Genomic DNA, 13,269 nt, shown 5'->3' on the forward strand with positions numbered 1-13,269 from the left:
CATGTCATGTTGTGTTTTGGCCTGATGTGCCACCCTCCACCTACAGCATACATGGGCAACATACGGCCCGCGGGCCACATCCGGCCCGTGGGCTTTCCCTGGCCCGCGTAAGGTCCGTGAAAGAACAATAGTCAAGAGCCTAGCACAGAGCACGCAAATCAATATTGTTGCTTTTGTTTTGAAAGTTTAATTGCTATTTGTGCAGCCCATACATTTGTGCGTGGATGCATACGATGTAAACACCCTCACTGATGTGCTGGTGAATAGAATTTATGCTTCTGCGTCGACACAATGTAGTTGCCTTTAAGTCGGTGTAAACCTTTCAAGGTTTTGTGTCTCTTATGTCTGCGTCGAACAGAATAGAATTGGACAGAATTGAGTTCAGACTTGAGTTCGGTATTTTGGGTCCGGCCCTCCTCAACAGTCCCAGTTTGTCATGTGGCCCCTTGGGGAAATTAGTTGCCCACCCCTGACCTACAGTATCTACTAACAGTGTTGGGAATGTTACTTTAAAACAGTAATTAGTTATAGTTACTCACTACTTGTTCCAAAAAGTAACTAAGTTAGTAACTGAATTACTCTATGATAAGAGTAACTCGTTACCAGGGAAAGTAACTATTTGCGTCACTGTTACAAAAAAAAGTTGCTATATGTCAAAGAATTTGGATTTTTTTTAGCAGTTTTAAGCAGCCAGTTGAAATGAGTAGAACAGACAGGTGTTTGTAGGCTACATAACTTTCAATATTTATTAGATAGATAGATAGATAGATAGATAGATAGATAGATGCTTTATTGATCCCCAAGGGGAAATTCAAAGATATTGCACATCCACAGACCTACGGTTGACTTCAGCTTGTGTCATAGGTTTTTGTTGTGAGGCAGAAAGATCTAGCTTTTGCTGCATGGATGACTTTGCTCCGAGTCCTTCTTTGCTAGTGGATGGCGAGCTATCATCTGTGGTGGAGGTATCGGTGTTTTTTGGCCACTAGCTTTAGATGCGTGTGTGAGATGCTTCATTAAATTACAGATTACACCGGATGTCGACGAAGTCTTTGCTTCGACATAATGTACACATTACATGCACATTCTTGCCTTTGACCACAATGAATTTGAAGTAGTGCTTATATCTCCACCTTGAAAATGCCAACTTTTCATCGTCGGATTCCACCTGACCTCTGCTGTTTCGTCGAATCTCTTTTAGCTGTTGCATGCGTGTGTGTGTGTGGCGCGTGTGCTGGCAAGTGTGTAAAAACACTGGCTCTGATTGGCTGAAACATGACTCTGCCTTAGCCAATTATAACCGCCTACGTCGTTATTAACCCACCTCCTCACTAGCTGTGGCCAGGGGTGCGTTTGTATTACACAGTTTATTCAATCAATGCATAGTAACGCACCGCATTTAACGTCCAGTAAATCCATAATTAGTTAGATTACCCCGTTACTGAAAAAATAACGTTGTTACCTAACGCCGTTCTTTTAAACGGCGTTATTCCAAACACTGTCTACTAATCACAAAGTCAGTAGTGTTTCGGCATCCGGTTTGGCAACCTCGAGTCAGGGAGGGGGGGGGGATACAACGCTCTACAGTCATTTGAAAGTGATTGCAGTAGCAGTTTTGGCCACAGTCTTACATATGGTTCCTTTAAGTTTCATTTCACTGCAGGATACGCCCCTTAGAAATCAAAAGTGAACTGTGAGGGTCCAGACCAATTCTCAATTGAGTTGAGAATTGGTTTGGTGTCAGCCATGAGATTGTCCATCCTCAAAGAAGCGGAAAAGGGAGGGGCGTGGGAGATGTATTCAATTGGTTGGATGTATTCCCTTGGACATGTTCAATCTATAAATAAATCCTACACACTCCACCTTTAAATAAGTTACTGTATTACCTGAAATGAAAAACAATACTTGTCATGTGTGAGTACTTCTGCTTCTAAATAAAAAGTAAACTATGGCCACATCAGCAGTTATTTTTTTCATATTACAAACAACCAAAATACCGGTACATTATACTGCCCAGTAGGGATACAGGCACACATGGACAACAAAACATTACAAAGAATTGAGAGAACAATAACAGGGGTATTGAAAGGACCTGATTTATAACAAACGTCATGTTCCCTGGAAAAAAAAGATGAAGAACAAGTTCCTGTATAATCCTCCCCAGGCTTTGCACTGGACTGCAATTTGAACGAGAACTGTAACTGTGTCTTTGGATGGGATTCTCTAGAGGTAATCTCCAGAAAGGTTGATATGTTTGGACAATGGATATACAGGATATGAATGAAAAACGCTCAACCTCTCAAGTAAGCACATACAAAGAAACACCCTAAGCTGACCATTTTATTTCTGGGCTTCACCATGAGGGAAAATATCATTGTGAAGAAGCTTTTCAGTGTACATATGATGCATTCCAGCCAGGCTTGATATTCATCAAGACCAAGTATTCACTGCTTTTAAAGGAAGTGATTTTTTTGTCCCGTTTCAAATGTCTGAGTGACCTTTGTGCTCATCTATACCACCTGAACCATGTCATGAGCCAAGAACAGCCATCTAACCGCCTTATAAGTCCAGAGGACAAACAAATGGGTAAACAGAAAACTAGAAATGCTCTCAGGGGGAGTTGTGTGGGCAGCTGTTACCCTCACTTTTAAGATGCAACAAAGATATTTTCTTTGAGAGCAGATGACACAGTTGTCATAGCAGTCGGACCCGCACAAACAAAGTATGTCCAGAAGCGTCTAGTCATGCGAGGGTATTTGGAGAGGTGTCAGTTGGTGCAGACGTCGCCCGACTCAGCCTGTGCTGTTGAACAGCTGTGCATTAGCAGCTTTGGCATCCATGGGAGGTCTCAGCAAAGCCTGTTAACGGGCTCTAAATGAGTGTTCACCAAAGGGAAACACCAATATTGAATTCTGAGCCAGGCACCAGAAGCACCCTGGGGCCATGTGAGACATGGTGATCACAGAGGAGAGCGCTGAGTCCAGTTGTGCATGGAGCACATCAGCTGCACCGGGAGCACTGCACTGCACTCACGACTCCCATTGCAAAGCTTCCTGCTTGTGTGATTTTGTTCATTTACAAATCCATAAACTGGAATCTATACACCACAAATAGGATGACAAATATTTTCTCAGAATGTTTTTAAAGTGTTATTACATCAACAGTGTCTAGAAATGTAAGATTGTAATTGTAATGGTCATCCCATACATCATTTGTTATTGTCAGTTTGTTCTCTATCTGGCACACTGGTTAATCTGGGAAATAAATACTTGGCTGATCGGAGAACAGTGGATAGTGGGCGGTGGTAGTGTAGTGGTTAAGGAGCTGGGCTAGCGTGCAGTAGCCTGAAAGTTGTTGGTTCAATTCCCAGCTTCCACTGTTGTGCCCTTGAGCAAGGCACTTAACCCCAAGTTGTTCTGGGGACAATGCAATCCCTTGTAATATATATGACATACTGTACTGTATGTAAGTCACTTTGGTCAAGAAGTGTCTGCTAAATGTAATGTAATGGATAGGGCAAATACAACAGATGCTCTTCAGGCATCCACACAGCATTCAGTTCAGAGTGAATGTCTCTGTCGCACACTCTTGATCACCTTTTGTTTTAATAAGCTTTAATGGCAGGACTCTTAAGTACAATATTGCCATATCATGAAATATAAATAATGATTAAAACCAAAAAGAGAAAACAGACAGTCAAAGGGAACACGCATGAGTTAAATGAAAAATCTCTCTCTCTCTCTCTCACACACACACACACACACACACAAACAAACACACACACACACACACACACACACACACACACACACACACACACACTCCTCATGCAGTGTATAGTGTGGCACACTGCATTGTCATCATTTTGAGAGCTCTGCATGGGCTTTCTTGAATTCAGTGATGAACTGGCACACCCAGCCAAACAGCTCCTGGGAGTCCTGGTCAGCTGCCTCCCCAAACTTTACCTTAGCAGCAGAAACACACGCAGACACAGCAATACAGAACGTGTGAGGAAAACAGCAAGAGCACATGGGCACACACTCACCTTAGCAGCAGAAACACACGCAGACACAGCAATACTGAACGTGTGAGGAGAAGAGCAAGAGCACACAGGCAAATACAGCATATGGAAGAGCCAAGCAAGAGAACACATTAGCTTACATCTAGTGAATATGTTTTAAGTGAAGTCCATTATTGCAGCCTGACATGGTGAAGTGAAATGATGACTTAGCTCATGTATGTAATGTAATGTATGTATGTATGTAATTAGCTCATCATCCAAATACACTAATATCATACCTGATTATAGGGGACATTTGAACCCTTTTAAAGCCATTTATACCATTCAATCATTTACACTTCATCTCCATATCTTAATGAGGCAACACAACACATAAGAGGTGTGTTTAAATGAGGTTATCTACTCCTCTTTGGCCGTACTTCTGGCAAGGCAACTGTACTGACTTGGGCCAGGTAGGAAAGCAGAGCTTCCCCATTATTATGAACCCATGGGTGGGCGTAGTCCCTGAGGAGACACCAGGCCAGTGCTGATAATGTCTGCCTCCAAAAGTGGCTATTAGCCCTGTCCCTCTCTGGTCCATCTATCTGCCCTGGGATGTGTTAGGGTGCTAGGGCTGTAAAATTGGATCTAACGCAATTGCTTGTGCAGCCTCAGCCCTTAATTCCAGTAGGGCTATCCCTGAAAAACTCACCCACTGATTCTCTCACTCACACACACACACACACACACACACACACACACACACACACACACACACACACACACACAGATAGATAGATCACAGTTCGAAATCCAGAAATGAATTATTTTCCAAGAAAAAAAAAATCAGCGTCTTGAGATTTTTGTAGTTATGAACACGCCTTCCCTGCAACAAAATAATGGTTTCTTGGCGAGTCTCACAGTAGATTTTGTTCTGCTATGATTATATCTAAAACTGCAGTATCAAGGAATGCAAAGACTGATAAGTGCATTGTATGCTTTTGCACATCACTGTCTTGGTCAAGCCTATGTTTTTTCACAGTATGTCTGAGTGAGGGTGCACTATCATTGCAATATAGTTCCAAAAGGTTCCTCTTTTGGTAAAAAAAAATGTGATCTAGCTAAATTTGGAGACAATGTCAAAATATCTGTTTACATGTTTTATGTGTTCACAGAGCATTGATATCATTTCTACCTATAACAGGTCCGAAAGTGTCAAAAGGAAGAAGCATAGTATGTCATTTCAAAATAACACTGCACGTAGCTGCGGTGGAAAACTTTGTAACCTTGAGAAATTGGTTGCTGTGAAATATATCCTCCTTCAGTTCTCTAGTTCTCTCTCTCTTTCTCTCTCTCTCTATCACACACACACACACACACACACACACACACACACACACACACACACACACACACACACACACACTCATAGAGATAAGTTGTGAGACAATTGCAGAGAGCCATCTGAACATTGCCATTTCAGGGCTCCATCCATCTCTACTCCCCACCACACAAACAAACACACACACACACACACACACAGATACACCCACAGAGTTGGCTTTACACCAGATATTGAAATCATAACTCAGGGATTTACCAAGATGTCAGAGTAGATCTTCCTCATCTCCTCGCTTTTCTTTGTCAGCTGCTGCAGATCCATGTTGTACTTCTCAATGGCTGCCTGTTTGAGACGACACACAGAAACAAAGCACCTGTCGTGCAGTCAGCTAAAGGATCAGATCTGATGTACCTACGCTCAAAGATTCTGTCAAGCACCTGGGCACAGAATGGTCAAGCTTTGACTGCCAATGGCAACAAATTCCTGTTTTGTCCTTAAATGTGAATTAACAGAGTGTGAAATAAGGAAGAAAAGAGACGAAAGACACCTGAGATCATCAGATGAGGAAGACAAATAAAATGAACTGAACATGTGAGATATGCATTCATTATTATTTTGCCCATTTTAACAAAAAAAAAGCTTGTGTGTTCTGCCCAGCCGGCAGCACCATTAAATCAACAGTCTTTCATCGCCCTGCGCTCCCCAGCCCTGCGCTCCCCAGCCTCCAGAATCCTTTGTAAATCTCCCCTGGCCGTGACTCACATGAGCATTTTCTCGACACTAATATTCAGTCATATTAATTTCAGCAGTGCAGCAAATTAAAAGAAAACCAAGGGGGGGAAACGAGTGTGTGAGAACTGCTACTAGATAGCAGAGTTTCTATGAGATCTGTTCTAAGTAGATGTGTCCCTGACATTATGATGGATTGTAATTATAAGTGTGATTTTTCAGTCCGAGAATGTTTTCAAAAAGCTAACAAATGTCACTTCCTGTAACTGTGTGCTAATACATAATGCATGTAGTCTGGGCAAAGCCTATGATGCAGATGCAGACACATCACCTTTAGGTCTTTGGAGAATTTGGGATGCTGGGGAATGGGGTTCTTCTTGGTGTAGCTCTTCTTATACTGGAGAGCCTTCTGAAGCTCATTCTTCACAACTGGAGGAGAAAACACAGTAGCCATCACATTATCAGTACCACACCACCAATTACAACTCAGTATGTGTACTACTCTAAAGTAGCGGTTACTACAGTTAAATGTATACTGTACAGTGCAGTGCTGACTCAGGAGTACTTACTGTACTTTACTCTTTGACATGGCTCTTGGAACATGCTAATGCTAATGCTTTAGCTGAGTAAAACACAGGCAGACATATAAAATACGCAAGAAACTGATGCAATTTTGCTGGAGGTGTTTGGTAAACACACAAACAAGTATACTGCAACATGTCATTGTAATGGTAATAAGAGCTTTCCACCGAGGTAGTAAAACCAGACTGGAAGTTGATACTGAGCAAGCAAGCACAATACTCACCGTCTATCTCTGCTGTCAGGCCTTTGATGGAAGCTGATGCAAGCACATACATACATACACATACACATACACATACACATACACATACACACACACACAGACACACACACACACACACACACACACACACACACACAGATACACACACACACACACACACACACACACACACACACACACACACACACACACACACACACACACACACACACACACAGAGTCAAAGAGGGATTCAATCAAATCAGCACCAAACTGAAACCCTCCAATTTTCTACTTTTGATGAAATTTTGATTAGCTTACCCCCCGGGACAGTGTCAAATTCTGCAAGCTCGGAGGGGAAGGTGGCCAAGCCTGGCTCATGCAACACGATCTGCTCCGCAAGGGCATGCAGCAAGGTGACGTGCCGCTCCACCCCACGCAACTGAGAGAGCTGTACAGCGGCATGGATGTGTGTGTGTGTGTTAAATGGGATTCAGGAGATGCAAAACAACCTGCTGAGTTAGGTCTGCAAGGATGTGCATAATGTATCACAGGTCCATCTGTGTAGCACTGGGGGTGTTTCACTACAAGATAACCAGGATAGTGTTCAATCTGTAGAAAATACTGCACATATTGTTGTTTTGCTCTCACATACCCATACGCAAACAAACAAAAAAACAACATGCAGAAAGCATGAGGCAATCATTCACACCCTGGAGCACCTTAAATCGCAAAGACCTTGGCAGTCGGAGTATGTTTGCATGCGTGCGCACGGGGCTACACACTTCTGTGTGCCCCCAGGAATGCCAATATCTCACCCAAGGCCACTAACTGAGAGGAATTTGAGAATTCATCACACACTCTACTAAAGATCAGACTAAACATGGTGCTGCAATGTGGCCTTGCACCACAGCGCTCCTCTTAAGCGAGCATGAGAGAGACTGTGCGCAGGAGCGTCTCCTTGACATCTCCCATTCGGCAGGGGCAGCTCTCATTAGGGGGAGGAGAGATATGAACCATTAAGAAAAAACGCAAACAAGGCAGCCAGCCTCTCAAAAGAATTGCGCTGCTCAGACTCATCAGCAGCACTAGTTTAAGGTAACAAGGGGTCGGGAGACAGGAATACAAAATACAAAGTGAATTGTGTGCTGGAGGGCAATTCCATGGAAAATCACGTTTTTTGTAACATCCATAACGCCAATAAAATGTGATGGTATGGTATGATGTGAATGATTACATGAAATCACGTTTTTTGTAACATCCATAACGCCAATAAAATGTGATGGTATGGTATGATGTGAATGATTACATGAAATCACGTTTTTTGTAACATCCATAACGCCAATAAAATGTGATGAATATGATGTGAATGATTACATGAAATTTGAAAAATAATGTACATGAGAAAAAATGCACAACAAATTAATGTTATCATTCACATCATACAAATGCCAAGGCATTTCACTGGCGTTATGGATGTGACAAAAAGTCCATTTTCCGTGGAATTGCCCTGGTATTTCTTTATGTGTGTGTTCATTTCATTTTATTATTCATTGTTGTCAATGTTTTTATTCTTAAATCTACTGCATCTCATCTGTCTATAAATCCTAATATAATAATGTATTACTACATAGTTGCTGCTACTAATGTACCTACTACCTAGATATCTATAAAGCTGATTTTATCTCCATTCTTTCTGTCTGATTTCAATATCTCAAATAATTTCTAATACAGGAAAATGAGCACCAAAGCAAACACCAACCTTGCACATACAGTACACCTTGAGCCTGAGGCAACCAAGAAAGAAAAGTCATGAGATAAATTCCAGGACTCAACTACAGAAGATATGGAACTGTACTGATTTCCAGGACTCAACTGTACTGTACTGCACTGGGACTGTGCTGTGTCTAAATATAAAGTGACCTTTTATCTGATATAACTATATATTACTTACACAAACCTCGGATGTAAGTTGTAATGAAATGCTTATTAGATGCTTATACCACTCATTCAATGGTCAATAAATAAATAGCAGGAGAGCAATACACTGGGCAAAAAGTGAGTGAGAGGGAGAGGGAGAGGGAGGGAGATAGAGAGAGAGAGAGAGAGAGAGAGAGAGGGAGAGATAGAGAGAGGGAGGAAGAGGGAGAGAGGGAGAGAGAGAGAGGGAGAGAGAGAGGAGTGAGAGAGGAAGAGGGAGAGAGAGAGGGAGAGATGAAGAGAGAGAGGAAGAGGAAGAGAGGGAATATAACTTACTTTAATAAGGGAAGAGAGCCGAAATCCTTTAGCCTTGTCTTTGCCTGCATGTTCATTCAGGTAATTACCAACAGCCAGCAGGTACTCTAGCACACACACAAATGTCTGAGAGCCAATCAGCTGCTGGCACATACGGATCTTCTGGTTAATCAACTGTGGGGTACAAAGACAGAAAGAGATAGTTAGTGAGGCCGGCGCAATCCTCTTTCAGCAACTTCATAACATGTATAGCCCATCCAGTTACTGTGGGGGTTAGAAGGAAGATGGAATACAGATGATTATGTCCACTCCAATGTCAATAACATGTCCTACAGTTGATCATGGAAAGTGCTTTATTTTGAACAAGTCTGGGAAGAGACATTACTGAGCTCAGTTAACATCAACCTACAATTTGGACCAGTTTTCAAACTTTCTTCCTCTCACTCTGATCCCAATCCAAGATAAGATCAGCTAACAAACACAGCGGTCTGCTGAGAACAGAAGAGAGAGATGGGGAAGCAGGGAGGGACAAAGACACATCATAAAATCTGTCGCTAGTGAGATGCAGGAGTAAATGTGTCTGAATCTTCTGTGTCTGAATTTTTGATTTTTTTTTAGCTGGTGCTAGTTTTCCATCCAGTCCGTCAGCTGGTTGGTAAATCCTCTTTAATATCTTCGGCTTACAGAGTCTGTCATGTCAGACAATACATGGATTTATGAAGCACCAGGCCCAAACACCAAGCCGTAGTTCCTGCCTGCTCAGCCTCTGGCTGCTTACTTGACATCACAAGTGTTCCAAAAACATTCACCTCTATAACACAGCAACCCATTCTTCATTTAATAATGCACATGACAAAATTGTAACAAAGGCCAGATACCTCTACCCAACATGCTAATCTCTATAGCCATGACTGTAAAATATTAGGCAGGAATTGCGCCAAACTCATTAGAGAGGGAGTACTAGAGTAAAACAGCTTGATTAAATTGGATCCAATTAGAGACTGAACAGCTATTTGGAGCCAGAGACAGATGTGAGGTTGTGTGATTGCCATACAAGTCTGCCCAAAGCCCACCTTTGTCTACCCTGCTCAACGCCTCTCCAGATGTCACAACATGCAGACTGGTAAGCATTGGCAACTATCAACGGTTACTAGCAACAACTTGAGTTACAAGTGAGCTGTGTGGTCTTAATTTGTGTTTTGCAGCCAAGCACTAAGCAGAACTAGAGAAATGATGGCTTCAAAATCTATTATTTTTTACGGATACTCCAGGCTGCTCATGTCAAAAGCTTCATCAACTACATCCTCAATTTGAATCCTTAACTCCATAAAATAATTGTTTTTGGTTGAAGATGCAACATTCTGTTGACTCAATTGGGTACACAGCTATATTCACAGGCTTCCTCTGTCCCTGTTCCTAAGTCCAGCTTGTGCCCAGAAAATTCTTCGAAGTATGAGGTCATGAAGGATGTCTCATTTGTCTAATTGCTGTCAGAGATGTCGAGATGAGAAACGGGGAGAAAAGAGCTGAGAGAAATTTAGACTTTTAACAAATTACTTTAAGCAATACATCCATACCATATCATGAGACAAACAAAATATCACACCTCATTGATATCTACAGTATTTGAGCAGGAAGAGCTGTACTATTGGAGTCCTCTTAACTAGGTCAGTTCAGAATTGGGGTTGGATACTGCACAGAAGCCTAGTTCAGTTGGTAAAAACTGTCACTAACATACATCACCTATCGCCTGCTACACTATGAGGCAGACATGTAACTGGGGTGGTGGGATGAGTCTTTACAAGATATACTGTTCTACAAGATAGGAATAGCCTCCCCTATGTAAATAAAATAATATAAAATAAATGGTTGAATAAAAATTTGAACACTCTGCTAGCTTTAGCTCAACACACCACTTATCAGTGTGGGAAACCCCAATTTCTTCATGTGAAGAGGACTCAAAAACACACATTTTAATTTGATTTCTAAGGGCTTTTGAGATCTGCGGTTATTACCTTACAGTAAAATTAATTACTACATATTTGCCGTGCACACACAAGAGTTCGTCCTACCAGGCCCGTGCCACTTCCCCTAAATTACTACAAATGTAGACTTGGTTGCGACTTGCAAACAGTTTTTGTGAGTACTAGTTTGTTCCCATACATGGGAAACAGTGAGAGAGGCGGAGCTGCGACCAAACGGCCCAGGTGGCTGAAGTGCCGCAAGGGCGTAGCAAATGAACTTCAACAGCAACGTGATCAAAGTATTCAGACCTGCGCAAAAAGTCTCTCCCACCGGGAATCCTCCCGGAGCTCCCAATTAGCCACTCCAGCTATGCTGACAGTACTCAGTGACCACGGACAACAGGGCCCTATGTTGTAATCGGCCAGAGTAGGGCTATAAGGTGATGCTGCTGTGTCATCAGTATTTGATGCCTCTTAAAAGTGACACCTGGGTGAGCAAGCATGTGTAATTTATTGTGTACCGGTCCTTGACTCCTCCAACCCAAAGCATTCTTTTCTTGCTTCCTTCCCAGAGTGCAGATAAGAAAAGGAGGAAGAAAAGGAGGAAGGAAAGGAGGAAGGAAAGGAGGAAGGAAAGAATGACGGCAGAGTTGAGATTTGCCTCATGACTGCCCTCTACACTGTTTTTTTTTATGCTTGTTGCAGATGAGCTGCACTTGGGCAGCAGCCAAAACCAAAATGGGCATACCTGCACCGTTTAAACCGTTTACATTCTGTGTTTGTTGGCATACCTGCACCGTTTAAACCGTTTACATTCTGTGTTTGTTGGCATACCTGCACCGTTTAAACCGTTTACATTCTGTGTTTGTTGGCATACCTGCACCGTTTAAACCGTTTACATTCTGTGTTTGTTGGCATACCTGCACCGTTTAAACCGTTTACATTCTGTGTTTGTTGTCAACAGTGTTGCTGTTTTTCTTCTGCTTTCACACCTAACAACGGATTTAAAAGTACTTCCATTTCCAATTGCTTGGTGGTGTCAAATTATATCAAATCCTGACCTAAATGCAACCAAAATGACACAAATCTGTCCTTAGTGTGCCTAGTCCCCATTCCCTATCTAATATGTGTTTGTGTTACCTCCTGTCATGCTAAATTATAAATCCAATAGTCATGATTTTCTGTCATCTACAGTACCAACATCTGGGATTACACCAATGTTGTTATTGGCTATACCCATAATTATGACATAAAGGTCTGTGTCTACCACTGAGTTTCAGAATCATCAACCCACAATGCAATGCAGAAAAGAGCCGAGTAAGCGGAACACACAGGATAGAGGTTGCTGATGCTTTCAGAGCATCACAGATAACACTTTCAAAATTCTAAATCAAAGGTGAAGTGAGACGCTGAATTTAGATGACCAATTTCCTTTTGTTTGCACTTGTGTGCGGCAAGGAGGAATGGAAGTGTTCCACTTTACCTTCTCTAACTAATACATGTCTGGATGGAAATCCGTCCAGAGAGAGAGAGAATTAATTCAAATATCTGCTACCTCAACTCCATCTAATTTCTTTCCTCAGAAGCCAGCAGTCTGGCAGGATTAGGTTTTTGCATTAGTAAAAGGCTTTTATTCATTTCTGTTTCCCCCTCCTTTTCCCCTCCCCAGGAGCACCACAGCTTTGACCTCAGAGGGCTTTTATGCTGATTTCCACTTCAGGCTTCTGAGAGCTAAGTCCAACTTCACCTGATTGTCTTAATAAGAGAAAACTTTTCCATTCACATTTACATGAGTGTTCTGCCAATCACAATCATCTAGGCACTATAATAAACACATACAATTCACAAGGCCTTTGTGCTCTTAAATTACTCTGTCAACGCCAAGCACCAAGACTAATGAAAGATGTGTGTGGTGGGGAGTTTGGTGTGTGTGTGTGTGTGTGTGTGTGTGTGTGTGTGTGTGTGTGTGCATGCATGACGCATGTGCGTTGGTTACTCACCGGTTCCAGGTCCTCCATGGTAATGGGCAGCTCTCTGAGTGTGAGTAGCAGGTCTAGGCGAGAGCTCAGAAACGAGATGTTGCACATCTAAAAAAAAAACATTTAACATAATTAATATCATTCAACGTCAATATTTGGGCCTAACCACAAACTGCACATGGTTCTATCCTGGGGCCTTTGAAACTGTTAGATGTTATAGCCTGAGCACTGCTGAC

The 13,269-nt window shown here is 42.2% G+C and overlaps 1 protein-coding gene across 3 annotated transcripts in view; it reads right to left on the bottom strand.

Moving 5' to 3' along the window:
- Positions 1-3,570: 3,570 nt before the first annotated feature.
- The window catches only part of LOC125293943 (protein diaphanous homolog 3), a 34,608-nt gene continuing 24,909 nt past the window's right edge, over positions 3,571-13,269 (bottom strand). For 2 of the 3 annotated variants that reach the window (XM_048242203.1, XM_048242202.1), the window contains exons 12-18: positions 13,055-13,141; positions 9,112-9,264; positions 7,177-7,306; positions 6,877-6,909; positions 6,403-6,500; positions 5,601-5,684; positions 3,571-3,965 (exon numbers count right to left, since the gene is read on the bottom strand). In XM_048242203.1, the coding sequence (XP_048098160.1) occupies positions 3,861-3,965; positions 5,601-5,684; positions 6,403-6,500; positions 6,877-6,909; positions 7,177-7,306; positions 9,112-9,264; positions 13,055-13,141 (690 nt within the window). In that variant the 3' untranslated portion in view covers positions 3,571-3,860. The remainder of the gene's footprint in view (positions 3,966-5,600; positions 5,685-6,402; positions 6,501-6,876; positions 6,910-7,176; positions 7,307-9,111; positions 9,265-13,054; positions 13,142-13,269) is intronic. The other variant, XM_048242204.1, reaches the window with a different exon arrangement.

Source organism: Alosa alosa, chromosome 4 (genome assembly GCF_017589495.1).
Source record: "Alosa alosa isolate M-15738 ecotype Scorff River chromosome 4, AALO_Geno_1.1, whole genome shotgun sequence".
Lineage (NCBI taxonomy): Eukaryota > Metazoa > Chordata > Actinopteri > Clupeiformes > Clupeidae > Alosa > Alosa alosa.